This window comes from Narcine bancroftii, chromosome 11 (assembly GCF_036971445.1).
Source record: "Narcine bancroftii isolate sNarBan1 chromosome 11, sNarBan1.hap1, whole genome shotgun sequence".
NCBI classification, from domain to species: domain Eukaryota; kingdom Metazoa; phylum Chordata; class Chondrichthyes; order Torpediniformes; family Narcinidae; genus Narcine; species Narcine bancroftii.
In genome coordinates, this window is record NC_091479.1 from 105,092,592 (window position 1) to 105,119,709 (window position 27,118).

Sequence of the window (27,118 nt, forward strand, 5' to 3'; positions counted from 1 at the left end):
TGTGCCCCATACTTCACTGGTCACTGGCTGTCCACTCCTTCTGAAAGTAATGTGAAGGATCTCAGCACCAGCACACCCCAATGGGATCCTCCTCAGCAGGGGCCATTTCCACTTCCCTTGATGTTGGCTCTTTAGAGCAACACTGTGCTTGTCCCTAGGCCAGTTAGTCCACAAAAGATGCACTATTTTGTATCTCATCGGCTCGCTGGTCAAATCTGTTCCAGCAGCCCTCTCAAGCCCCCTCTTAACTCTGAAATAAAAAATACTCAGGAAATGGAGCAGCATCTGGGGAAAGAAACCATTAATGGTACAGGTTTTAGACCTTGCTTCCCTCCCTGTAAATGCTGCTTGATCTGCTGAGTATTACCTGCATTTTCTCAATTTGTCGGTTAGGGGGAGATTTTGTACGTTATAAGGAGAAGGCTGGACTGAGTGTGAGTATGGATCAGGTCATGATTTAATGGTGGGGCAGACTCAATGGGCTGAATAGCCTACTTCTGCTCCTATGGCTTAAGGTTGCATCCAATTTCTAGCATCTACTGTCTTGTTTGTCCAGCAGAAATAGGCCATTCATCCCATCAAGTCTGCCCCGCCATTTAATCCTCCCCATAACCTTTAATGCCCTGCCTAATCAAGAACCTATCGATCTTTGCCTTAACTACACCCAATGACCCGGCCTCCACAACCACCTGCGCAACAAATTCCACAGATTCACCACCTTCTGGTTGAAGAAATTCCTCTGCATCTCTGTTCCAAGCTGACGCCCTTCAATCCTGAAGTTGTGCCCTCTGGTCCAAGACTCTCCCACCGTGGGGAACAAGCTCTTTACATCGATTCTGTCTGCGCCTTTCAACATTGGAAGTGTCCTCCAAACATCTGTGGGCACATTGTTTTTGCACTCATTGTAACTGAGAATTTTACCCTTTTATTATCATTTTCCTCTCCTCTGGTGATTTAATTTATACTGATGGTGCATGTGATGTAACTGCAGCAAATAAGCATTTCAGTACATCTGTACATTGTGACAGTAAATGTTCTTCACATTATTATTCACTCCGGGTAGTTCTAACAAAGGAAGAGGTGGATTACTGTGTGGGAGACGATGCACTGCTCTCCTGTTCATTCCCGCGGCTGTTTGAATGGTTTTGTGTTGGATCTGTTAATCTCTCCTTTTAGTCTTTTTTTTCTACCTCTTGCAGGCTTACCTCTTCAATCTCCCTTTCCTTCCTTGCTAGTTCATACTGTAACTGACGGTGGGTTTTCTTCTCGACTGGCTTCATTTTTGCTGTTCTTCCAGGAGAAAAATCTATTACCTGCATCGGTGTTACAAGCTCACGAGCAGGTTGGTGTGGTTGAGCACTGCTGAGAGGTAGTCCTGCATGAACCGAGGCTATAACTCTCACCGCTTTGGTAGACTAGACCAGCCATTCTCAACTGGGGCCATACAGTTCCCCTGGGTGGGGTTTACAGCTACATCTGCGAATTTACACTTCTCATGACTCATTGAATACAAACCATTGAACTTTAAGAATCTTTTTTATATGTTCATGTTTTCTTCTTTCAATAAGAATTATTTCCTATTTCAGATTCAGATTTATTGTCGGACATACATGACATCACATACATCCATGAGATTCTTTTCCTGCAGGCCTGGCAGAATTACCACTTATTGGTCATTTAAAAAACAACTGTACTCAATGTACACATGGAAGCAGATAAACAAATGTAAACAAACTGACTGCAATACAGAGAGTAAAAAAAAAGTGCGCAAGAATCCTTAAATGAGCCCTGATTGAGTATGTTGTTGAGGAGTCTGATGGTGGAGGGGGAGCAGCTGTTCCTGAACCTGGGGGTGCGAGCCCTTTGGCACCTAGACCTCTTTCCTGTTGGCAGCAGTGAGAACAGAGTGTGTGCTGGGTGATGCGGATCCTTGATGATTGCTGCTGCTCTCCAACAGCAGCGTTCCCGATGGTGGGGAGGGTTTTGCCTGTAGTGGGCTGTGTCCACTACCTTTTGCAGGGCTTTATGCTCAGGGGCATTGGTGTCCCCATACCAGACTGTGAGGTAGCCGGTCAGTGCACTGTCCATGGCAGCTCTAGAAATTTGCCACGGTTTCCAATGTCATACCTCTTTGTTGGCCTGTTTTGGAATCACAAGCCACAGCTGTTACACTCATGGTAAAAGTCTTGTTTTCTTTTTACCTCACATAACATTTTATTTTTTATGTAGTGGGTGGCAGAGAAGTATTCAGGTCACTTGTCTGAACGCTACTGATACCATGTAACCCAGTACTACCTGTCGCATGGTCGGGTGGTCGGCGACTAAACCAGCTCCCCCACCAGGCTGGCCTGGTGCGGAGGGTGGCTAGGCACCCTGCAGGATGAAAAACAAGACCTGTCAAAGGGTGGAAAAACCCTCTCGTAGGGTCAACAGCCGTGCAGAAAACTCGTGCCGTGTAGCGTGAAGCTCGGTCTGGCCATTCACTGCAACAGAACTTCCCTCAGCCGTCTTGGACCTCACCAGGCCGCTGGATCTGGGAGGGGATGTCGAGAGGGTGGGTCTGGACCTGTGCAACCCCCTACCCACCTAAATCCATTCATGCACATGATGTTCCTTTCTGAGGAGTGGGGTATCCTCATATCAAACCCCACAAACAGACTGAAAGGAATCATCACCATCCTATGGGATGGGTTGCCAGAAGCAGGAAGTATGGAAGAAACCCAACTAAACTTGACTGCTTCACAGGAAGGGGGTCCATAAACTCTGAGCAGAGTCCTGCAGGGACATACCTTAAAAAAAAAAAGGTTGAGAATGGCTGGGATAGACGATGTCTTGACCTGTAGCTTGCTTCATTTCTCTGGAGAACAGGCATTAAGATGCAACGCAGGCCAAAGCTCACTGTTTCTGTTTGAAAAGGCCGTTAGTGCGCAGCCAATTCACTTTCAATGAAAAAGTCTTGGATATTCTGGTTACTCCATAATACATCAGTCATCAATATTCCCTTCAAACTGCACGCCTATTGGCAGAAGGATTACCATGCTTATACGGCACAGAAAAGGCTCTTTGCTCCACATGTCCATGCTAACCCTGTTTGTCCATCTACTCCCACCCTATTTGCCTGCATTAGATCTGGGTCCTTCCCTGCCTTGTCTATTCAATGTCTGTCTAAATGCCTCTGAAATGTAATGATCGAAATGATTCCCCACCTCTTCTGGTAGAAAACCCTAGAAATAAACTATTCTTTAAAACAAAACAACTCTCAAATCATCTTTCATTTTCCTTCTCTGCTTAAGTTAATGCTCTCTGGTTTAGCACTAAGATCCTCCAATGGGGGGTGGGGAACCAATTTTTGTCATGCTACTTCACCTAAGCTGATGTATCAGGCCAACTTTCAGCTTCCTTCGCCCTGGGAAAAACAAGCTCAGCTGATCCAGTCTCTCCCAGAACTTGACTTCCAATCCAGACAACCTCCTGGGGAATCTCCTCTCATTTCCATTGCTTTTGTGTCCATTTCTATAGCTTCCCACAGTCTCTGATCCAGGCAGCAACCTATCCATATCCACCCTCTCAATCATGTCTTCTGGAAGAGATTCCTGCTGTGTCTTTCACAATCTCTGGATGTCTTCAAACGCTTTGCAACCAACCTCAGCGACTGAAGCTACTGTTCTAATGTGGGAACACACTGGTGTAAACTTCTTTTAAAAACATACTGTGAATGAGCAGGTAACCAGGAGCTGGCTTGTGATATTTTTCTGAGCACCAGACTTCAATCATCTGAGCTTTTTGATTTGATTAGGGCAGAACAAGGCAAACAAACTGTCAATAGAACCATAGGACATTACAGCACAGAAAAAAGGCCCTTCTGCTCTTCTAGACTGTACCGAACTATTATACTCCCTAGTCCCACTGACCTGCACTCAGTCCATAGCCCTCCCTCCCCATCCATGTACCAGAGCAAATTTTTCTTAAATCATAAATTTGAGTCCGCATTCACCACTTCAGCTGGCAGCTCACTCCCCACCCTCACCACTCTATGTGTGAAGAAGCTCCCCCTAAATTTTTCCACTTTTTTTTACCCTTAACCCATGTCCTCTGGTTTGTATCTCAGTGAGAAAAGCTGACCTACATTTACTGCTATCTATCTCCTTATAATTTTAAATAACTCCATCAAATCTACAATCCAGGCAATAAAATCATAACCTGTTTAACCTTTCCCTGTAACTCAGTTCCTGAAAACCAGGCAACGTCCTAATAAATTTTCTTTACGCTCTTTCTATCTTGTTGATATCTTTCCTGTAGTTCAGTGACCAAAACTGCACACAAAACTCCAAATTTGACCTCACCAATGTCTTGTATAACTTTACCATAACATCCCAACTCCTGTATTCAATATTTTGATTTATGAAGGCCAGTGCTCCAAAAGCTCTTTTTATGACCCTATCTAATATGTTTTTACTTGAGGAGGTTATCCCATACTCCTCAAGAGCTTTCATGTGTTTGACTCTGGTGAGACCACACTTAGTGGTCATAGGAAGAATGTTGGAGAGGGGGCAGAGGAGATTTGCCAGGATGTTGTCTGGATTGGAAAACAAGTCTTATGAGGCAAGGTTAGTAGAGCTGTGACTTTTCCTTTGGAATGTAGAACGATGAGAGGAGACTTGATAAAGGTCTACAAGAGGCAATGATAGGGTGGATAGCCAGCACCTGCTTCCCAGCAAACACCAGAGGATATCTATACAAAGTGAAGGGAGGGAAATTTAGGGGAGATGTCAGAGGTTTTTTTTTACACAGTTTTGTGGGGGCCTGGAAGGCCTTCCCGGAGTGGGGGTGGAGGAGAGTCATGGGGGCCTGGAAGGCCTTCCCAGGGGTTGGGGTGGAGGAGAGTGGGAGCCTGGAAGGCCTTCCCAGGGGTGGGGATGGAGGAAAGTTGTGTGGGCCTGGAAGGCCTTCCCGGGTTGGGGGTGGAGGAGAGTCATGGGGGCCTGGAAGGCCTTCCCAGGGGTGGGGGTGGAGGCTGGAACATTAGTAGGGGCATTTAAGAAACTCTTGGGCACATGGATGGAAGGAAACTAGAGGGCTACAGGGGAGGGAGGAATGTGTGGGTCAACACAACATTGAGGGCCGAAAGGCCTATACTGTGCTGTAGTGTTCTATGTTCTGTTTAAGCAGTGTCAAAGTCACTTACAAACCAACTCGTGGGGAACGTTTGCTTTAGTTGTTAGTGAAGCAGGTTCCACAATATAGCGCGAGCTTCCACAATGAACAAAAAACCTTCTGAATCATAGAATCACACAATAATCTGCTTCTGCTCCATTGCAGTCTGTTCCCATCATGCTCCACCCTTTTCAAGGAATCATTACTTCCTGGTTCAGTTAGAGGGGAGTTGTTTGTCTCTGCTTTGCCTTCAATCCCTGTGCAGAGGTCAGCTCCCAGAATGATGTGTTTGAGCCATGTTGCAGAAATTTCCATTAGAATCAACTGAAGTACAACCTGTCAATGCTGTGCCGCAGGTCTGTCCAGCGCAGAGCAGGAGCAGGTCTGTCCAGCGCAGAGCAGGCGCAGGTCTGTCCAGCACAGAGCAGGCCCTTCAGCCACTTCACTCATGCTAACCACTAATCTCATCCATCCACATTCGCACTGTAACCCGAGCACAGCGACTGTATCTGATTCACCGCCTCTGACAGCAAGTTCCAGGTATAACCCCTCAGCCCCCTTCACTCCAGCAGAAATGAGTCTGTTCAATCTCTTCCCAGACTGGTGACCACAATATTGGAGCAGAAGTAGGCCATTCGATCCATTGAGTCTGTTCTGCCATTCCATCACAAGTTTATTAATTTTCTCACTCCCCTGCCTTCTCCCCATAACCTTTGATTCCATGACTATTCAGATACTTATCAATCTCTGCCTTAAATACATCCAATGACCTAGACTCCATAACCGACCGTGGCAGCAACTTCCAGAGGTTCTCTGCTCTCTGCCGAAAGTAATTCCTCTGCATCTCTGTTTTAAGTGGGCGCTCTTCAATCCTGAAGTTGTGCCTCGTGTCCTGGACTCCCCGACCATGGGAAACAACTTTGCCCCTCGACCTCCCTCACTCTGGGGAAGTGATCCAGCCTATCCAATGTCTCCCCAGAACCCATCCTCCAGTCCAGGTAACAGCCTGGTGAATCTCCTCTGACCCCTCTCCAGCACAACCACATCCTTCCCATTGCACGGCATCTGAATCAGGTGACGCTCGAGCACCAAAATTGGTTGACTGACATTGCTCTACATCTGTCACAGGATGGAGAATTGTTGGAAGAGGTTTCGAAGATGGTTTCCCAGCAAGCCCATGAAACTGGACAAAGATATCCTACCCGACCTGGAAGACACCAACTGCTACACTGCCCCTTTCAGTCAGCAGAGGGCGCACCAGTAAGCCTTGTGTCTGTTGCCAGCTCGCGATATCCCAAGGTGGGAGGAGGAAATGTCAGATTGTTCAATTTATGATGAGATCTGTCAGCCTGGAGACGTTCTGGGGTTAATGTTAAAGCTGAAGGTTGCCTTGTCCATCCAGGTGCTTTGCTGGGCTCTTCTGAGGCAGCCAGGGAACCTCGCGTGTTTCGCTCTTCCTGATCTTTGTACATGAATTGGGGTTGTACTGATGCAACATCCAATAAGCTCGGTCCTGAGAAATGCTTCTATGGATAATCACTCCACAGTGATTTCAAGATCAACTGGATAAGAATGTTAATACTTTGATTTATGATATTTTATCTCTTAAAGCTATTGATACAAATGCATTGTGAAGGGAGTGTGGTCCTGTCACAGGCGTTGTCTTGGAGAGGACGTGTCCCTGACCTGCTTTCTTGAGTGCACATGAAATATCCCATGGCGACTATTGCAAAGCTTCCCAGTAACAGAGTGAATGTTTATCCCTCCAGCTGATATCTAGATGGTTTCCATTGGCCTTCTGGGTATTTGCTGTGCATTATCTATCCTGCTTCCAAAGCTTTTGTTCTTTTGTGAGAAATCTCCATGTCTGATAACCTCTGAAGGCATTATTCCTCATAACATCCTGCTCCTCTCCGATAGTGACAAAGCTGTTTGACCCTGATTACAGCGTCTATTGTGAATTTAGCTGATTTTAGATGTGCTGAGGACTAATTGTAACCACAAGACTCATTTATTTTTTGCTAGGGCTTTTTTTTCAAGTTTAAGACACTCTCTCTCTCTCTCTCTCTCTCTCTCTCTTTCTCTCTCTCTCTCTCTCTCTCTCTCTCCCTCTCTCTCTCTTTCAATTGCTCTGTGGTCTAATATCACGTAATGTATAATCCAGGACTACTGGAAGATATTTAACCTGGCCCAGATATTGTGTCCAATGCTGCATCATATTTGGATTCTCCACTGGAAGGCTCCAGTCTGACCGCATCACAGTGTGGGTACAGGAACTGTTCTCCCCAAGACCAGCCAAGATCCGAGTTAGAAACTCTGCTCAGGCTACTGCACAACCTCCCTTCCGTCGACGACATCTACATTTCCCACCCCAACAGCCGCCAACCAGCCGGCCCCAGTTGCACTCCCCTCTCCCCCGGCCAGCAGGCAACATTGTAGAATCCTAGAAAATGGAAGTGGGAGAAGGCCATTCGGCTCTTCGAGCCTGTTCCATCATTCAATACAACACGGCTGATCATGTGACTTCCATCCCCTATTCCTGCTTTCTCTCCAGACCCCTTGAACCCTTCAGCCATTATGGCCACACCCAACTCCCTTTTGAATAGATCTAATGAACTGGCCTTGCCAACTTCCTGTGGCAGGGAGTGCCACATGTTCACAGTTCTCTGAGGGAAGAGGTTTCTCCTCATCTCAGCCCTCAATGAGTTTGCCCTTCTCCTTTGACTGCAACCCCCTTGTACTGGACTTCCCCTAACCTGCCTGGTTCTGTTGGAATATCTCTGAGATTCTCAGTGGGATATAGAAGAATGAGAGAAAATAACCCTGTTCTCTCTGGTCTTTCTTCATCCGTCAGTCCTGCCATCCCAGCGATCAGTCTGGCGAACCCTCACTGCCCTCCCTCAACAGGAAGAATGTCTATCCTCCAATTAGGACAGAACTGCCCACAACACTCAAGGTATGGCCTCACCAAGGCCCTATACAACTACAGTCAGACCTTTCTGCTCTCACAGTAAACACCCCCTGGTCTCTTCACAACACCTCTTTTCCTAATTTGTCACCATTCAGATAATCTGCCTTCCAAAGAGGAGAACCTCGCCCTTTGCTTTAAAGTATGCACGATCTGATTCAAGGAGAGTGTCTTCCCTATTGTTCTTAGACTTTTGAAAAGTTCTCTCATGAGTGAAAGATAATCTATTCATCTCACAAACCCTACCTGGTCCTGCTGTAATGGTTCCCCTCTCTGTAACACAGAGGTTTAACATGCACCTATCTTTGCATTACTTGTTATACCTATGGTACATGTTGACCTGCCTGGATAGCGCGCAGAACACAATGTTCACTGAATCTTGCTGCATATGACAATAAGCCATTCAGTGGTGACTGGTGTGGTTACCCTGGATGGGCTGGTGGAAAGTCAGTCTGGGTCACTCTGCACTGAGTCACTGCAGCCAAGCAGTTAAGACTTCACCACACTGCTGTCAGGATTGGAGCCAGTCTGGTAAGAGCAGAAAACCACTTGCCCAAAGGGAGGTTTGTGCCCACATCATTTTTTAACCATGGTCTGATTATCACTGACTCCTATCTCCAGATGGGAAAGCAGTGACTCCTTTGTATTTCCAGCAGTCAAAGAATTTCTGGAGGAGCTCAATGGGTCAGACAGGATCCATTGGTAGAAGTGGTTTGTCAGAGTTTCAGGGCTGGACCCTTTATCAAGATGAGGAGGAAGGGGGTGAAATTTCATTCGGTCTAAATGAAAGTCTATCACCCTGGTTATTGTGCTTGGAATCTTTGGCGACAGACTTGAATCCACAATCTTTTCACTTGGGGTGTTTGCTACCACGATCACACAGTAATCTCGAAGCCACAACTAATCAAATGTGCAATTAAGGTATTTACTGCTTGTACACTTGGTGGTGGTGGTGGGGGGGGGGGGGGGGGGTGGTGTGGGGAAGAGAGTTGGAATTTAGAAAATTGTGTCGCCCTCTTGAGGTTTCTTCACCACATTCCAATGTAAAAGTCCAGCCTTTCTAGAGTTTGTGGCCACTTACTACTTGTAACTGGAAATAGTGGCAGAGAAGTTTACGAAAACCCGTTCCATCTTGTTTCAGCTTCATTATAAACAACACAGATACATTCTTCAACAACTCCACGAGGAGTCGGATCGTACACCACATCCTGCAGAGAGTTAAATATGAAGAGGGGAAGAACAAAGTGGGTAGGTCAAGTGTTCACTCTGGGGATGAACGCTGTTACCAGGGTTACGAGCACAATGTTGTTAAATGGAGCTGGTTGACTTCAAAATGTGATGGAGCTTAGAAATACTGTTCAACCAAAGCCTATTTAAAAGTTTAGCTCCAATTCTTAACTGCCCCAGCCTTTTATCTTTACAGCAGCCTATCCTTCCTGGTAACCTCCTGGTGAACTGTCCCTGCTATTGGGATGGAATGTGTAGAGTGTAATGTTTGCACAGGGCCCGTCCCATTATAAATGTGCTTGGTTATGTAATGGATATATTAAATGTTTGAGTTTAATGTTGTAATTAAGTGCAATAAATCTCATTAGCCACCAGTCTGTCTGAAAATATCCAGTCTTGACCATAAATGAAAGTTGCGTGGGATGATCTGGTGGTTATTCTAGCAGGAGTCCGCTGGCCTACACAATCCTGGACAAATTGCTGATAATTTGAGGGGCTAATTTCAACATGTAATTTATGGTTTTGTGGCTACGTTTGCAGATGATACAAGGGTGAAGGGGCAGGTTGTGAGGAGGACACGGAGTCTGCAGAGAAACTTGGACAGATTGAGAGAACGGGCAAAGAGGTGGCAGTTGGAATCCAAAGTTGGAAAGTGTACGGTCGTGCACTTTGATAGAAAAGGCCAGATTATTATTTGGATGGGGATAAAATTCAAAATTTGGAGTTGCGAAGGGACTTGGAGGGACCTCATGTGGGGAACCATAAAGGTTGACCTCCAGGTTGAGTCGGTGGTGAAAAAGGCGAATGCAATGTTGGCGTCCTATCCTGAGGGATAGGATACAGGAGCAGGGGCGTGATGGTGAGGCTTCATAAGGCACTGGTGAGTTCTTAGTTGGAGAATGGGTACAGTTGTGGGCTCCATATTTAAAGAACAAAGTGCTGGCATTAGACAGGGCTCAGAGAAGATTCTCAGGAATGATTCCTTGAATGAAGGGATTGGTACGTGAGGAATGTTTGAAGGCTCTTGGACTGGACTCCTTGGGGTTCAGAAGAGTGAGGGGGGACATCATAGAAGCATTTCAAATGCTGAAAGGCCTGGACAGAGAAAATGGGGGAATCTTGTTTCCCATGATCTGGGAGTCAAGGACAAGAGGGCACAACTTCAGGATTAAAGGGGACCCATTTAAAACAGATGTGAAGGATTTTCTTTAGCTAAAGGGCGGAGAATCTCTGGAATTTGCTGCTATGGGCGGTTGTGCAGGTCATTGGGTGTATTTAAGGCAGAGCTTGATGAATATCTAGTCAGGGTATCAAAGGTTATGGGGAGAAGGTGGGGGGGTGCTGAGTGGGAGAATGAATCAGCTCATGGTAGAGTGGACTATGGGCCAAATGGACTCCTTCTGCTCTGATATGGACTTGTTCAGTCAACTTGATAGTGCATACGTTATCCTATTTCATCAACTGGGTCTCTGTGCCTGAGAGGGATCGCTCCATTTCAGTTCTTCATTTAGTGGAATAATGAAATTGTCCATTAGGAGTGGGAGCCTTTGTCACAGTAAATCGGATCCAAGCGTGATGCCACTGGGCTCTGGACATTGTTAATGGGAATGATCATTGATATTTATACGTGGAGCCTATGATTTGGCCAAAAAGGATGGGATATGATGTTATTTTAATTTACCTGTTCATGTTTTTAATGTTCATGTTTCTTTCTTCAGGGCTTAATCGCTTGCTGGGTAACAACACCTATGAAGAAGCGTTCCCGCTGCATGAGGTGAGTGTGGACTCAGTAACGTTCTGACTCAATGATGTTCTTGTGAGAAGCAGAGGTGCCTTCACAGATTTCACTCGAGACAAAAATTGAGAACAAAGAACATTTATTTTACAACAGTGGAAAGTTAGATGCTTCCCCTTACCCTGGGAATACACACACACGTACTGGGGCTTACCCAACTTTTTATACTTTCTATTTCAGTACAGAGGTACCTCCCTCCTTAATATTCTTCTGCCTCCTGGATTGGTTTAGCATTAGGTAATTCTGCCTACGTGCAGTTTATGTGCCTTTCTGTAAACTTGTTTACCAGGAAGTGTCATGTCTTTGTTCTTATTCAGAAATCTCAACCCCCCCCCAGGACTTGCTAAATCTATCTACTTGCTATATTCTATTATACTTGCTTAACCCTTCCTCACACTCCATTCTTACTCCACCCTTATTCAACCCATCATAATTCATTCCTATCTAGCATTTGCTTGACTTCCCATATTCCATTATCCCTTCACCCAAACCTAATTCATTCCTATTTAGCATTTGCTCGACTTCCCATATTCCATTATCCCTTCACCCAATCCTAATTCATTCCCATTTAGCACTTGCTTGACTTCCCATATTCCATTATCTCTCACACTCTGATCTCTCTGTGTGAAATGAAATCCCCTGAAACGGGAGGGTGTCGTTTTTATTTTGGTAGGTATGTATAGGTCAGCACGACATTCTGGGCTGAAGGGCCTGTATGGTGCTGCAGTGTTCGAGGTTGCCCTCCATCAGCTCCAGGGCTTGCGACAGGGAGACTGTTTCACAGGAGGTCAGGACCAGGGGGTTGCACTGTCCAAATAAGGGGTCATTCCCGACCTTTTGGGATCTCTCCCCGAGAGGGCTGAGTGTCCACAACCAATAGATACTCTGGAGAGTGCAAATTTTGAAGAACAGGTGGGTGGAGCTGAGTCCAAGGCCAGATCAGCCATGATTTTATTGAATGGAGGAGCAGGCTCGATGGGCCGGATGGCCGACTCCTGCTCCTGTTTCCTATTCTTATGTCCACCCTCCTGTAGTACAGTGAGAATGTTCTGTGAGGAGTCCAGCTAATCAATCCATACATAGTACAACAGTGTGCAGAGAGAGAGAATAAAATGAGGAAAAACTGAAGCTCTGAACTGAGCTTGAAGCCAACAATATCAGACAATTTGTTTAAACCCAGCCTCATCACCACTTTTGTGTTGTGTGTTTCTGCATCAGGGAAGTTACAAAAGCAAAAAATCAGTGAAGACCCACGGAGGCTTAAACCACCGGCATCTGCTATACGAGTGTTGGGCCTGGTGGGGGGTGTGGTACAAGTTCCAGCCACTCGACCTGGTCAGGTGAGCCATCCACCTTTCTGTTGCCGAATGAATCCATGGCCTGGGACAAATCAATCCCATTCTCTGCTCCCTCTCCCTGAGAACTTGCAAGTTGTTCCTGTCGAGTTATTCTCCAGTTCCCTCGTGGATGTTGTTGGATCCACAGCTCCTATCAGTGGGGCAATTGTCTCTCTCACGTTCGAGAGGCCTCTGGTTTCAGTTTTATTTACTTTCCTCCAGTTCGACCTCCGTCTACCCACTCAATCAGAGCATGTACAGGATGCCCCTATTACAGTCCCACCTCATGAACCTAAAGAGGTAGAATAACTTGTCTCCTTTTGCAGAATTTATCCATGTAATTACAGATAAGTTTCAGAGATAGGCCAGATTTTCAAGGACTGTTGAATTTGTTGCTTCTTGCCTGAATCATCTTGCATGTGGTTCTTGTCCAGATCTGTGGAATTCTGTCTGAGTTCCAGGTCAAAGTTAGAAGGGTCTTTCCCCTCCCAGTATACATTGCTTTGCCTGGGTCTGAGTTAATCCATTGTGTTATCCATGGAATTGACGATCTCTGGGGTTTTTTTGCTAACAAATGAGACTTTTCTGCCCCCATCCCCTACATTTGCATGTGAATGCCTCCTCCCTTCTGGTCTTGCTTGAGGAAGGATATACTGGGTTTGGAGGGGGTGCAGAGGAGGTTCACCGGATTGATTCCAGAGATGAGGGGGTTGAGTCATCTGGAACTGTACTCGCTGGAATTCAGAAGAATGAGAGGGGATCTTTTAAACATTAAAAAATTATGAAGTTATTTCCACTGGTCTGTGAGACGAGAACTAAGGGGACACAGCCTCAAGATTTAGGGGAGTAGATTTAGGATGGAGATGAGGAGGAACTGTTTTTCCCAGAGGGTGGGGAATCTATGGAACTCGCTGCCCATTGAATCAGTGGAGGCGGCCTCAGTAAATAGATTTAAGATAAGGTTGGATAGATTTTTACACAGTCGGGGAATTCAAGGTCATGGAGTGCAAGAGTTAGGAGCTGAATTCACGGCCAGATCTGCCATGATCTCATTGAATGGTGGAGCAGGCACGACGGCTCAGATGGATAACTCCTGGTCCTGTTTCTTATGTGCGCTGGTGTTTTGGCCCTGAAGAAGGTCTCACTGCTGGCTGCAGTTCCTTCCCTGCTTTACCAACCATCCTTTCACTTGCTGCTTCACAGACGCTATTTTGGGGAGCAGATTGGCCTCTACTTTGCCTGGCTGGGCTGGTACACTGGGATGCTCTTCCCTGCAGCTGCCGTTGGGTTGATCGTGTTTCTCTATGGAGTCCTCACTGTTGATCACTGTCAAGTGAGGTAAGGATTGGCTAGCTGGGGACAAGGGAGACTGAAGACGCTGGAACCTGGAGCAACACGCGCCCTGCTGGGGGTGCTCAGTGGGTCAAACAGTGTCGGTGGCAGAAAGGGAATGGTCAGGCCCTTCATCAAGACTGAGAGTGCGGGGGGTGGGGTGGTCAGTATAGTATGGGAGGGGGTTGGACAGGCCAGGGAGGCCAGGAAAGATATCAATAAGATAGAAAGAGTGCAGAGAAGATTTACTAGGAAGTTGCCTGGACTTCAGGAACTGAGTTAAAGGGAAAGATTAAAAAGGTTAGGGCTTTATTTCCTGGGAAATAGAAGAATGAGGAGAGATTTGATAGAGGTTTACATTATTATGGGTACAGATAGAATTTTTCCACTGAGGTCAGGTGGGGCAAGAACTAGAGGACATGGGTTAAGAATGAAAGAAGAAACATTTAAGGGGAACGTTAGGGGAATTTCTTCCCTCAGAGGGTTGTGAAAGAGTGGAACCAGTGGAGGTGGTGAATGCGAGCTCGATTTCACATTTGGGAAAGGGAAAAGTGATGGGCATTCTCTGCTTTGATGGAACAAAGACCCTCCTCCTCCTCACTGCTTAGTGATCTGACCCCATCTCTGCTTTCCGTTTCCAGTAAAGAGATCTGCCAAGCAACAGAAACGATCATGTGTCCACTCTGTGACCAGCACTGTGGCTACCTGCCACTTTCTTACAGCTGTATGTATGCCAAGGTAAGGTAGTCCTGTCCAACCCTCACAGGCACTGACTGACACCTCCTCCCCCAGGTTGGGCAGCTTGTGTGGAAGCAGGGTTTCAGATCTGTGAGCATTTAGCAGGACTCGGAAAGTCACTAAGCTGTGTGGGTGACACAGATTGGGGATATTCATCGTGAGGAGGAGGGTACTGGATGATATAAAGATGTTGTTTATCTGGCAAGTTGGAATGAGCAAAGGCCGACTCTTAAACTATCCTTAACACTAAATCTATCCCCAACTATACGCATGTAGGGGTGTGGATGTGGGTGTGGGTGTGTATGTGGGGGTGTGTTTGTGTGTGATATACCCAAACTATTACAGACCAGGCCAAAATCTAGAAAATTACTTCAAAGTTCTGTCTTTTAAATTCATTGTTAAAGTGTAGCCCTTTGAAATTTGATGCCCAGAATTAATGTTGAACTGATGGGAAGATGGGAGTTGCGTTGCCTTTGAAGAAATGCCCATCCACATGGGCTGTAGTCATAACACTCCTGGTCCTTTTGTAGGCAAGACACGAAACTGGGTGACCTCCACGAAGCTTCCAAGACTCTGGCACTGGTCTCTCCAAGTGACCTTCACTGTTAGTCACACTCAAATGAAACGCTTTGCTTCCCAAAAGACCTTCCTGGCTCAGGCCAATCCACCGAAAAGGCCTTGACATTCACAGAACATGCTTGGCTCTGAATTCCACAGAAATGGCCGGACACAAGAGCTGTTTTCTCTTCAGTACCAGGGATGGTTCTCCCTTTACAAAATCACTGCGTCTTTGCAAATGTCTCGAATCTAGAACCGACTGTGACAAACCTTCCCTCAGCTCTTCCAATGCATCAAATTATTGCTGGACTGTGACTTGTGTTGTGCTTGTGTGAAATGTTAAATGTTAACTGTGACCATTCAGTCCCTTCTGTCCATACTATCCCTTACAGTGATAATCCCATTGCACTAAAATGGGAATTCGTAATAGTGGTCATTGCAGGGCCTGGTGGGCAAACCAATTCACTTCTATTTTGCACTAAATGAGACTTGACATTTCCCATCTGCAGGTGACGCATCTCTTCGACAATCAAGCAACTGTGTTCTTTGCGGTTTTCATGGCAGTCTGGGGTAGGTGGCCGTTGTAAATGAGCACGTTTAATCTCGGATGGATCACACTGCTTGTTTATCTTGCTGCCGGGTTGGTGTGATGACTAAGTGACGGTGCGTGGCCCACACCCACCTGCAAATACCACTCACGTGCTTGATGTTGGGAGAAAGATCATGGTTTACTTCAAAATTGGGCCGTCCCCTTCCCACGAGTGAAGCTGGTCAAGGCAGGGCTACCATACTTTGGAGGCAAGGAAGAATGGGTGAGGTATGAGGAAGGGCGGCCCCCCACGGTGTCAGAGGAAGGCCGGGCCCATTTTTTATCTTGCACCCCCATCCCCCCCCCGTTCTCCTGCTGCTTGTTTACAGCGGCAAATTCCTTGGAGCCCCCAAGAAATCACATGTAGTCACAGGGTGATCGTGAAAACTCCACACAGACTGGACCGGAGGTCAAGTTTGAACCCGGCTCACTGTGCTGTGAGGCAGCAGCGTTGCCTGGCACTCCTCTGTGACTGAGTTGTGTCCAGGGGGTGACCCTATGGGGTGGAAAGTGACGCTGTGGGGTGGAGTGTCGGGGGGAGGGGAAATTCACCCTGCACCAACGCAGTGGTGTCACTCACCAGATGTATCAATTTGGGATCTCTCTATGCACCTAATTGCCTGTCGTAGCCTCTGTCCCCCACCCTCGCCCCACGTAGCCTCCTTCCCCTCTCACTGCACATAGCCTCTTGCCCTACATGGCCTCCCCCATCTCACCCTGAAGGTAACTTCCCCTCTCTCCCCTCTTCCCCCCCCCACAGCCACTGTCTTCCTGGAGTTCTGGAAACGCAGGCGAGCTGTCCTTGCCTATGACTGGGACCTGATTGACTGGGACGAGGAGGAGGTCAGTGACCATGTTTCACCTTCTGTGCCTTTTGAAGCAGCTGATCAGTTCTACAGTAAGCCATCGTTAGTGGGGTTTACAGTGAGTCCACTGTCCAGGATAGTTTATAGGGCAACACTGTCTCACACCCCCAGAGAACCAGATTTGATCCTCGACTCCGGTGTTGTCTGCGTGGAGTTTGCACACTCTCTTTGTGTGACCACATGGGTTTCCCTGAGCGTTCCAGTTTCCTCAAGAACGTGTGGGTTGGTTGGCTAATGTGCCACTGAAATTACCCCCAGTATGTGAGTTCATGGCTGAAGAACTGATGGTGAATTGATGGCCCTTTGAGTGATAGAGGGGTTTCAGCAATACAGGTAGAATGGAATTGGTCCGCTGAGAGCTAGCATGGATTTGATGGGGTGAATGGCCTCCTGTGCTGAAAAACCTCCTTAAGATATGACAAGCATCAATAGCGTGGGGTCACTGAGGGGAGCTGGATGTGATTGGAGCTGCTCGCCTGCCATTTCTGGACTGTCTCTTATGTTGGCATGTCCTCCTGGGAACAGGTGGGAACTAAAGGAGTCCTGCCCCATGGAATGGGAACAGGAACAGGCCCTTCAGCTCTTCTACTCTGTGCAAACAAGTTTCCCTCCCCTCCCCTCCATGTACCTGCCAGTTCCTATCCCTCCATACCCCTCCACTCCATGCACCTGTCCAAATTGTTCTTCATTGAGCTGCATTCACCACTTCAGATGGTGGCTCGTTCCACACTCTCACCTCTCTCTGTGAAGAAGGTCCCTCTAATGTTCCCTTGAAACTTTTCCCCTTTCACCCTTATCCCATGGGCACTAGTCTGTCTCTCACCTACCCTCAGTGCAAAAAGCCTGTTGCATTGACTCTGTCTGTATCCTTCATAGGATGTCCATGTGCAGGCAACAACCCACCGTAGAGAGAGCAGTGCCAAGGGAGCACAGCACTGGATTGAATCAGCACCATGAGTGGCGTGTGTCTGTGTAGGAAGGCCGTCCCATATATTTACTGGATAACATGAATGTGTCCAGTCCCTGGTGATGTCAGAGGTCAGGAACTCCATTTGGCCACAAACCATCAAAGGAAAGTGGGGAAGCCCAAAACTGCTGGAGAAATTCTGCAGGGAAGGCAGCGACCGGGGGAGGTAAAGATAGATCCCAAAACTGCTGGAGGAAGTCAGCAGGAAATGCAGCGACCAGGGGAGGTAAAGATAGATCCCAAAACTGTTTGTCTTCTCCACCTAGGAGGAAATTCGCCCACAGTTCGAAGCAAAGTACTCCAAGAAGGAACGGGTCAACCCAATATCAGGAAAAGCCGAACCTCACCAAGCTTTCACGGACAAGTGCAGCAGAATCATTGTGTCAGCTTCTGGAATATTCTTCATGGTTAGTCGGGCGGTACGGTTAGGGTCACACTGTTACAGAGGTAGCAACTGGGTTTGAATCCAGCTCTGATTATAAGGAGTTTGTACGTTCTCCCCATGTCTACATGGCTCTGGTTTCCTCCCACCGTCTGAAACATACGGGGATGTAGATTAATGGGTGTAAATGGGCAGCATGGGCTCGTGTATGAGCTAGAACATGCAGCCCAGAAATGGCCCTGACCTGTCCACACTGGAGTTTGTGCTGCACAGGAGTGGTTTTCCATTGCATCATACTCTCACCTACATGTCTAGTTCCCTTCTGGATTCTTCTCTTCACTTCATCTGTTCAACTTTCCCAACAAGTTCCATACCCATTCCACAGAAACCTTCCATTCCAAAACATGCAGAAAGTGGAGACTATGGAATGATTTAAATTGCAACATGGTTGGCATAGGCATTGTGGGCTGAAGGGCCCTGGCTTGTGCTGAATGTTCTCTGTTCCCCACTGGACTGGTTGGGCATTATCCTGCATCTCTGGTTCCTGGCTTTAGATTCTTCCACATGTGAAAACATTCTCACCACGTCCATTGTCAAAGTCCTGAAGTTAAAAATCTCAATTGTAATCCCTTCTGAAGGTAAACAGTCTTCACCTAGTCATTCTTCCTGGAGATAGGAACAATTCTTGGACCATCCTTGGGAGTGTCGGTGCTACCATGGTGTTGGTAACACTGGGACCACAGCTCTGACTGGAGCCTTGTCATCATGGACCATCCAGCACAGCTTTTGTTGCCCATTCCAAATCCCTGGAGAAGTGGTTGGGAAGCTGGCCTTCAATCCCTGCTGTCCTCTGGTGAAGATCCTCCCTCAGAGCTGTTGGACAAGGAGTTCCAAGGTTTCGTCCCAGTGACGAGGGGCTGGATGTGCATTTCCAAGTGAGGGAGATGTGGGATGGGGAACCTCCAGACAGTGGTGATCCCCTGCACCTGCTGCCCTTGTCCAACATGGTGATGGAGCTGGTGGGTTAGGGAGATTTTGGAGTACCTGGGTCTAACAGTGGTCACTGCACTGTTGGTGGAGGGAGAGATTGTCCCATCTGAGATTCTCATGGTGGATCATGCCAGTAAGGTGCAGACGGCCCAGATGATCTGATTCCTAGGTTTAACTCCGCACACTAGTGCTGTCCAGCTGAAACTGACTGGAAACTTGCACTGAGCTTGGATTTCTCATCGGTGTTGAGCACTGAGTGTGTTCTGCCATCCTGCAGTGTGCCAACATCTGGTGTGAGGCTTCGACATTGAGCAAGCCACACACAGAGACACTCATGAACTAGATGGATGAAACCTGTTCCCTGCCCTCATCACCCTGCCAAGAAGACGGCTCTCCATTACCTGGTGAGAGTTTTCTGGAAGTCTGTGTCAGGAAACCCTCCCTTCCTTCTTCCCCTAGTCTATGAAATCCCACCCTGTGTATAAAACATTCTCCCTCCCCACTTCCCCTGTCCAAGAAACCCCTAGTGCCCCACTCACCCATCAGTGAAATCCCCAGTCCCCGACTCCCTTCATCTTAATAACAAAAGCGCTCTTTACAGGAAGAGGCCATTCAGTCCTTCTTGCTGTTCTGTTATTCAGTCAGGACAGAGCTGTTGCCACATTGGTCCAATACTACCAAATCTTCTGATCCACTTTGCTGTCCATGTAAATGTGGCCACCTCTGGACTCCTGTTGGAGGGTTCCCCAGGAGTGTCATCTCTGAGTGGAGGGGGGGGAAAGAAGAGTCCCACCTCTGGCTGGAGAATCCCAGGGGTGCCACCTCTCGACGGGTGGTGGGAGGAGAGTCCTACTACTGGGTGGAGATCCCCCAGGGTGTCACCTCTCGGGGGGAGGGGATGGTGGGGGTGAGTCTCACCGCTGGGGGTAGAGTCTCCCAGGGTGGCAGGGGAAGAGTCAAACCTCTGGGGGGAGAGTCCTTCAGGGGACCATCTATCGGGTTTGGGGGGTGGTGGGGGAAGTGTCCCACCTCTGGGGAGCCACTGCTGGGCTGAGAGTCCTCCAGGGGGCCACCTCTCGGGGGGGGGGGGGTGGTTGGGGAAGAGTCCCACCTCTGGGCGTAGAGTCCTCCAAGGGGCTATCTCTCAGGGGGGGTGGTAGGGGAAGAGTACAACCTCTGGGCGGAGAGTCTGGGTGGGACATTCCTCCTCCCTTGGCCCCGTTCCTGGCCAGGGGGGAAGATTGACATGGCCATCTCTGTCCATTGGCAGATCTGTGTGGTAATTGCTGCTGTCTTTGGGATCGTTATTTATCGGGTGGTGACGGTGAGCACCTTTGCAGCGTTCAAGTGGGCTCTGATCCGTAACAACTCCCAGCTTGCTACCACCAGCACTGCCGTGTGCATCAACTTCTGCATCATCATACTTCTGAACCTGGTGAGTCCTCTACATTCAGGAAACAGACACTCATTGAGCAGGTCCTTTCAACTTTGTGTTGGCAGAGCACCAAAGGGGCTCCTCACATTATTTATGGATCAAGCAGGGATATCCCGCCCCCCCAGTTGGGAAAACCTTGCCGAAGAACTTGGTGACAGTGATTGAAGTAAATTTGTTGTTTGACTTTCAAATGGAGCCAAACTACATCTGGCTCCAATCTGCTCTGAGAAAAGTGAGACGGGAGTGAATTTGTGCTGGAACTGATACAGGCAGTCCTGTCCATGTCTTTGTCAGGCTGACACCGTGGTGATGCCACAATCATTCAAACCCCTCACTCACCCCAGCAATGCAGCGGGCAATGCAGTGACACCGAGAGATGTTGGGGTGGTCACTGCAAGTGGAGACACACATGGATAGGCTGGTGAAGAAGGTATCTGGTGTGCTTGCCTTCGTTGGCTGAGACATTGAGGATAAGAGTTGGGATGTTGTTTTGCCACCATTACTTTGGTTTGGTTCCACGTGGTGTACAGTCCCAGTCACCACACTGCAGGAAGGATGTGGGAGCAATTGGAAGAGTGAGAAAGAGATTCACCAGGACGTTGCCCAGAAGGGAGAGCTGGAGTTTTAACTGCATCTCCAACCCTTTGCAAGGAAAACCAAGCATAACTACTTATGGGACCTGTTGTGATTCCTGCCCTCAAGCACCCAGGTCCCTCTGCACTTCACTAACACAGGCTCTCTCTATTTCGATCCTCTGCCTTTAGATTCCTCTCCCTCCCCCACATTAACCTCCATTTGCCTGGAGTTCATTTGTTCTCTCTCTCTCTTTGCGTCACCTTATTGTTTGCATTATGATGAGGTGAAGACCCAGCTCCTGTGTACCGTTCTCTCTTAGTGCATGTAAAACATCAAAATCAAATGACTGGCCGCTAATTGTCTCTTGTTTTCCAGCTGTACGAGAAGGTTGCGCTTCTACTGACCAACTTAGGTGAGTGTGGGCTTTGTGCTTTGTCTGGATGAGGAATGAGGCTGTCCACTCTCTCTGAGAATCCTGGTACCCCCCCCAGATCTAACCCCCCACCCTGTCACCACTCCAGACTCTGGACCAACTAGCCACATCCCACAGTGAAATTTTTTGTAGATTTCTCCACCCCTCCCCTCCTCCAGTCCCCAGCCCCTCTCCCTCCTCCAGTCCGCAGGCCCTCTCCCTCCTCCAGTCCCCAGGCCCTCTCCCTCCTCCAGTCCCCAGGCCCTCTCCCTCCTCCAGTCCCCAGGCCCTCTCCCTCCTCCAGTCCCCAGGCCCTCTCCCTCCTCCAGTCCCCAGGCCCTCTCCCTCCTCCAGTCCCCAGGCCCTCTCCCTCCTCTAGTCCCCAGGCCCTCTCCCTCCTCCAGTCCCCAGGCCCTCTCCCTCCTCCGGTCCCCAGCCTCTCTCCCCTCCTCCAGTCCCTAGCCCCTCTCCCCTCTTCCGGTCCCCAGCCCCTCTCCCCTTCTCCGGTCCCCAGCCCCTCTCCCTTCCTCTAGACCCCAGCCCCTCTCCCCTCCCCTCCAGGCCCCAGCCCCTCTCCCTCCCCTCACCTCTGGTCCTCAGCCCCTCTCCTTCCCCTCCCCTCCGGTCCCCAGCCCCTCTCCCTCCCCTTCCCTCCGATCCCCAGTCCCTCTCTCTAGTCCCCAGCCCCTCTCCCCTCCAGTCCCTAAAGCCCCCTGTGTGACTCCCTCCCCCTTCTTTTTCTCTTGCCTCTTCCCTTCTTTCCATTATCCTTCACCCCTCCCATGGTGCCCCCATCCCATCTTGGTCCCTGTCCACTCTTTTATGGTACCCCTGTCCTATGCTGGCCTCTGACCCACCCTTCCCACCTCGTCCACAATACAGACTCTCTCCCCTCTGTGTTCACTCTGACGAAGGGTTCCAGCCTGACACTGCCCATCCTCTCTCCCCCACGGATGCTGCCCGACTGCTGAGCTCCCCAGCCCAATGAGTTTGGCATCACTGTTGTAATCTGAGTTGCAGTTGAATGCTGATCCTTTGGGCTGGGTGGGAGTGGTTACTGGTCTGACAGAGGCGTAGGACCCTAACACTGCTCTCGCTCTCTTACAGAACAGCCTCGGACCCAGTCAGAGTGGGAGAACAGCTTCACTCTGAAGATGTTTCTGTTCCAGTTTGTGAATTTGAACAGCTCCACCTTTTACACCGCCTTCTTCCTGGGCAGGTAAAAGTCCTTGTTCGACCTAGAGGGGGATTTGATTTGAACCCCTGTCCCAACGATGCCTTCCTTCCCCCACGCCCCAACGATGCCTTCCTTCCCCAACGTCCCAACGATGTCTTGGACCTATCAGCTGCTGACTCCCTCCCCTCTGTTTCCCTCTTGGTGAAGGGTTGTGGCCTGATCTGTTGATGTTCTCTCTCTCCTGCCGACGCTGAGAGCCGTAGAGTTCCTCCAGCAGCGTGTGTTTGGAGCTCCAGGGGACATTGAGTGCCCTGCAATGACTCGCATTGCTGTGTCCCTTCTTGTCCTCGAGGGGTGTGCAGCGTCCAGCGTCCTCATGCTCTAGCTCCCACCCCCTGCACCGAACCACGTGGCCAGTTCCTGTGGAATTCTCAGGAGTGTCGTACAGTGGGAAAGGGAGGAATGTGGGAGAAAATGGGGAATGAATTGTGGATACACAGACTGTCTGCTGGAGGGGATGGGGGGGTCAGGGAACATTGGGTGGGGCCGAGGGAGGGGGTCTGGGAGTGTTGAAGGGGACTGTAAGTGCCTGTGGGTGGGCAGCAGCAACACTAGGTCTGAGTGTGAAGGGAGGACCATCAGTAGAGAGAAGTGAAATGGGTCAGCAGGTGATGGGAGGAGCGAGGGGGGGGCGAAGGATGATGGGCAAGTGCGGGAGTGTCAAGGTGGGTCGGTGGAGGTGGATCCGGGTGGGGAGAGGGGTTCAAGGGAGGCAGAGAAGGCTGATGTGGGAACACCATGCTCCCAGAGCTGGGATTTGAGGTCAGCGATGGGATCGTTAGAGGAAGGGTCAATCTGCAGGGTGAGGTGTGGTGGGTGGATGAAATCAGGAGGGCGAAGGGTTAAAACAGCCCTGAGTTGGTCAGTTTTAGCCCTGCTGCTCAGACTCTGAGCAGAAAGTGGGAGAAAGTCACCAGGTTGATTGGACATTTAAATCCATGTACAATGACGAGAGGGTTGAGCGTTGATGGGCAGCTTTCACTCAGGGTCTCTGTTCATCCTCAGGTTGACAGGACGTCCCGGGGCATACCTGAGAGTGCTGAACAGGTGGAGGTTGGAAGAGGTGAGAGTCACCTGTTTTCATGGCCATGGGACTGTTTTCCCCCCTCAGCTTGTCCCATGCTTCCACTTTAGGCCCACAGGCCTCGAACCTTTCTTTGTCCATGAACCTCCTCCCTCTCCCCTCCCACAGACCCCCCCACAACCTCTACCCTCTCCCACACATGCTCCCTCTCTCCCACACATGCTCCCTCTCTCCCACACACAACCTCTACCCTCATCCTCTCCGACAGACCCTCCACCCACTCCCACATGCGCATCTTTCCCCTGCCCCTGTGCACCCTCCCCCCACATCAACCCAGTATTTTATGGGTTGAATATAAAGGGGTTTGTTTTCAGCCCTTCTCCCTGTGTGTGAAAACCTCTGTGAACGTGTGTACATGTCCTGGTATACTTGTGTTGGTCCGTGTGTGAAAGCCCACGTTCCGATAGTTAATGGTGGCTGTAAGTGAACATCTTTCTGGCAGAAGTAAAACATAAAAGTCTGCAGACCTCGTGGTTGAAGTAGAAACACGATGCTGGAGGAACTCAGCAGGTCCGTAGAGATGTGTATCCGTTGTTTTGGGCCTGAGCCCGTCCTCAAGAATCTTGACATACCTTGAGGACGGGCTCAGGCCCAAAACATCAGAGACCTGCTGAGTTCCTGTGTTTTTACTACAATCATGGTGTCTGCAGACTTGCATGTTTCACCCCCAGGATTTTCCAACCGATGTTTTCGACATCTGCTCATCTTTGATTTTAGTGACGGCTGCAAGGTTCATCACTGGCCCAGGACCTCTCCAGGGTTTTCTGCTTGGTTACTGGATTCTAGACCCAGGGATGAGATCTGAACCCATGACTTTCAGGCTGGTGACATGAGCAGGAGTCGGCCATGTGGCCCGTCGAGCCTGATCGACCCTTCAGAAGGATCATGGCTAATCTGGCCATGGACTCAACTTCACCCCACCGCCTTTGCCCCATAACCCTAAATTCCCCTACTGTGCAAAAGCCTATCTAACTATTCCTTCCATCAGCCATTCTCAAACTCTTTTTGGCTGTGCCCCCCCCCACAACCCAAAACTCTGCTCAAAGTTTATGGGCCCCTTCCCTGTGAAACAGTCAACTTTTGGTTTCTTCCAACTTCTCGCCGACCGACTACGCAAAAATTATTTACGTGCACGTTACACAAGGTGAAAAGAAAACAAGGCTTTTACTAAAATGGGCTGTGGCCCCTGGAAGGCTGTAGGGCCCCTATTGAGAATGGCTGTCTTTAAATAGATTTAATGAGCTAGGTGGCCTCCACTCCTCTCTGGAACAGGCAGTTCCTCTTCATCTACCTTAAATCTACTCTTTTAAATCTTGAGGCCATGTCTCCAAGTTCTCATTTCACCAACAGTGGGACCAACTTTCCTGCTTCTATCCTGTAGATTCATTTCATAATTTTGAATGTTTCAAGAAGATTCTCTCTCCCTCTCTTAAACTCCAGCAACTCTATCTCTCCTCACAGCAGAACCCCACATTTATGGAATCAACCCAGTGAATCTCCTCTACACCACCTCCAAAGCCAGTGTACATCTCCTCTAGTAAGGAGATCAGAACTGAACCCAGTACTCCAGGTGTAACCACACCAGGTTCTCTGTACGTTTGCAGCAGAACCTCCCTGCTTATGTGTTCAATCCCTCCACCAGTGGTGGCCGACGTCCCATTTGCCTTTCTGTACCTGCAATCTACGTGCTTGTGATGTATCAAGCCAGCCCCACTGCCTGAATGTTATGGCATCCTCTTTGTCTCCCCCCTACAGTGTCACCCAAGTGGCTGCCTTGTGGATCTCTGCCTGCAAATGGGAATTATCATGGTCCTGAAGCAGATCTGGAATAACCTCGTGGAGCTTGGCTACCCGTGAGTAAAGGCAGGATTGCTGGTCAAAGGTTCAGGCAGAGACACCCTTCCCCAGCCCCCTGCCCCTCCTCCCTCACCCTGTGATGTGCCCCCTACCTCCCTCACCCTGAGTGACGTGCCCCCTACCTCCCTCACCCTGAGTGACGTGTTCCCTGCCCCCTTCAACCCGTGATGTATTCCCCATCCGTTGCATGTTTTCCCCCCCCCCTCACATCCATCCCATGTACAGCCCTGCCTGTGGCTGAGCCCTCGTTTCTAAGGTCCTAAGCCTGAACAGCGGGTGTCTGTCCATCCTACCCTCAGCAGGGGCAGCATCAGGCAGGCAGCTCCAATAACCATCAAGTTCATAACGCAAGTTTGTAGATGCACTTTGGGCCCAGTGTTCAGGGGCTCGGCACCATTCCTTTGCTGAGGACCAGTGAAGTCCCCTCTCGTTCTACTGCAGAGAATACAATCAGATCCCTGTCCTCGTGGGACAACTCTCATCCCAGGGATTGGTCCAGGATTCCAGCCATGCTCAATGCTTCCTTGCCCAGGTAGGAGGGGTATCACCCCAGGTGTGGTCTCCATGAACCCCAGTATATCTAGACCCACACTTCCTTCCCTAGGTGGGAGATACCTCACTTTCCCCTGAAAACATAGGAGCAGGAATAGGTCATTCAGCCCATCGAGTCTGCCCTGCCACTTAGTTATGAGTTCCACTGCCCAGTTAGCAAAATGCCGTTACAGCACCAGGGACCGGGTTAGAATCCCATGCTGTCTGTAAGGAGTTTGTACGTTCTCTCCATGTCTGTGTGGGTTTTCCCCGGGGGCTCCTGTTTCCTCCCACCCTTTGAAATGTGCCACGGTTGTAAGTCAGTTGGGTGTAATTGGGTGGCACGGGCTCGTGGGCTGGAAGGGCCTGTTACTGTGCTGGGTTATTAAGCAGCTCTCTGTCAGAAGACATGAGCAGAAAGATTAAGGAAGTGGACAACAGCAGGAAAGGGAGTTAGGCCATTGAAACTGGCCAGGAACATTCTCCTCAAATCTTCTCTCTGTGAAAGCCTGTGTCCCCTGGCTTCCCGTCCACCACCAGCCAGGCCAACTGTCTGCTAAGAACTTTCCTCGAGCAGATCATCCTGCTGTCTGATTGGTCTTTCTCACCAGACCACACTAGCCCATCTCACACAAACTCTCTTTTCTCTGTTGCTGCCAGGTTCCAGAGTGCTCTCAGAAAGGTTTATGTAAAATTCTGGTTAGTGTCTCTCCCATCAATTCCCAACCTCCCTCATGAATCTCCCTACCTGCGAATCTATTAAACGTGATATAAGTGGCAAATATTGAGGCATGTACTGTGGAAACACACATACACACACACACACCCCTCAGCAGGTCAAACAGTGTCATTTATAGAGCAAAGAAAGATCCAGAACCAATATTTTAGGCTTGAGCCCTTCATCAAGGTGTGAGACAAATGTAGGCAGGTGCGGGCACTTGGCTTCATGTTGATGAGAGGCTCAAGCCTGAAACATTGATTACGTATCTTTATCTTTGCTACATAAAGTGGACAGTTTGACCGGCTGAGATTCCCCAGCTTTGTGTTTTCACTATTGAGTACAGAAGTCGGGATGTTGTGGTA

General features: G+C 49.0%; 1 protein-coding gene across 4 annotated transcripts in view; it reads left to right on the forward strand.

Moving 5' to 3' along the window:
• LOC138746280 (anoctamin-4-like) overlaps window positions 1–27,118 on the forward strand; it is a 53,226-nt gene that overhangs the window by 14,170 nt on the left and 11,938 nt on the right. For all 4 annotated transcript variants that reach the window (XM_069904468.1, XM_069904467.1, XM_069904464.1 and 1 more), the window contains exons 6-19: window positions 6,283–6,414; window positions 9,264–9,370; window positions 11,068–11,123; window positions 12,363–12,484; window positions 13,685–13,819; window positions 14,455–14,551; window positions 15,619–15,679; window positions 16,459–16,541; window positions 17,798–17,938; window positions 20,174–20,338; window positions 21,290–21,326; window positions 22,434–22,545; window positions 23,569–23,626; window positions 25,403–25,500. In XM_069904468.1, coding sequence (XP_069760569.1) covers window positions 6,283–6,414; window positions 9,264–9,370; window positions 11,068–11,123; window positions 12,363–12,484; window positions 13,685–13,819; window positions 14,455–14,551; window positions 15,619–15,679; window positions 16,459–16,541; window positions 17,798–17,938; window positions 20,174–20,338; window positions 21,290–21,326; window positions 22,434–22,545; window positions 23,569–23,626; window positions 25,403–25,500 — 1,404 coding nt within the window. The remainder of the gene's footprint in view (window positions 1–6,282; window positions 6,415–9,263; window positions 9,371–11,067; window positions 11,124–12,362; window positions 12,485–13,684; window positions 13,820–14,454; window positions 14,552–15,618; window positions 15,680–16,458; window positions 16,542–17,797; window positions 17,939–20,173; window positions 20,339–21,289; window positions 21,327–22,433; window positions 22,546–23,568; window positions 23,627–25,402; window positions 25,501–27,118) is intronic.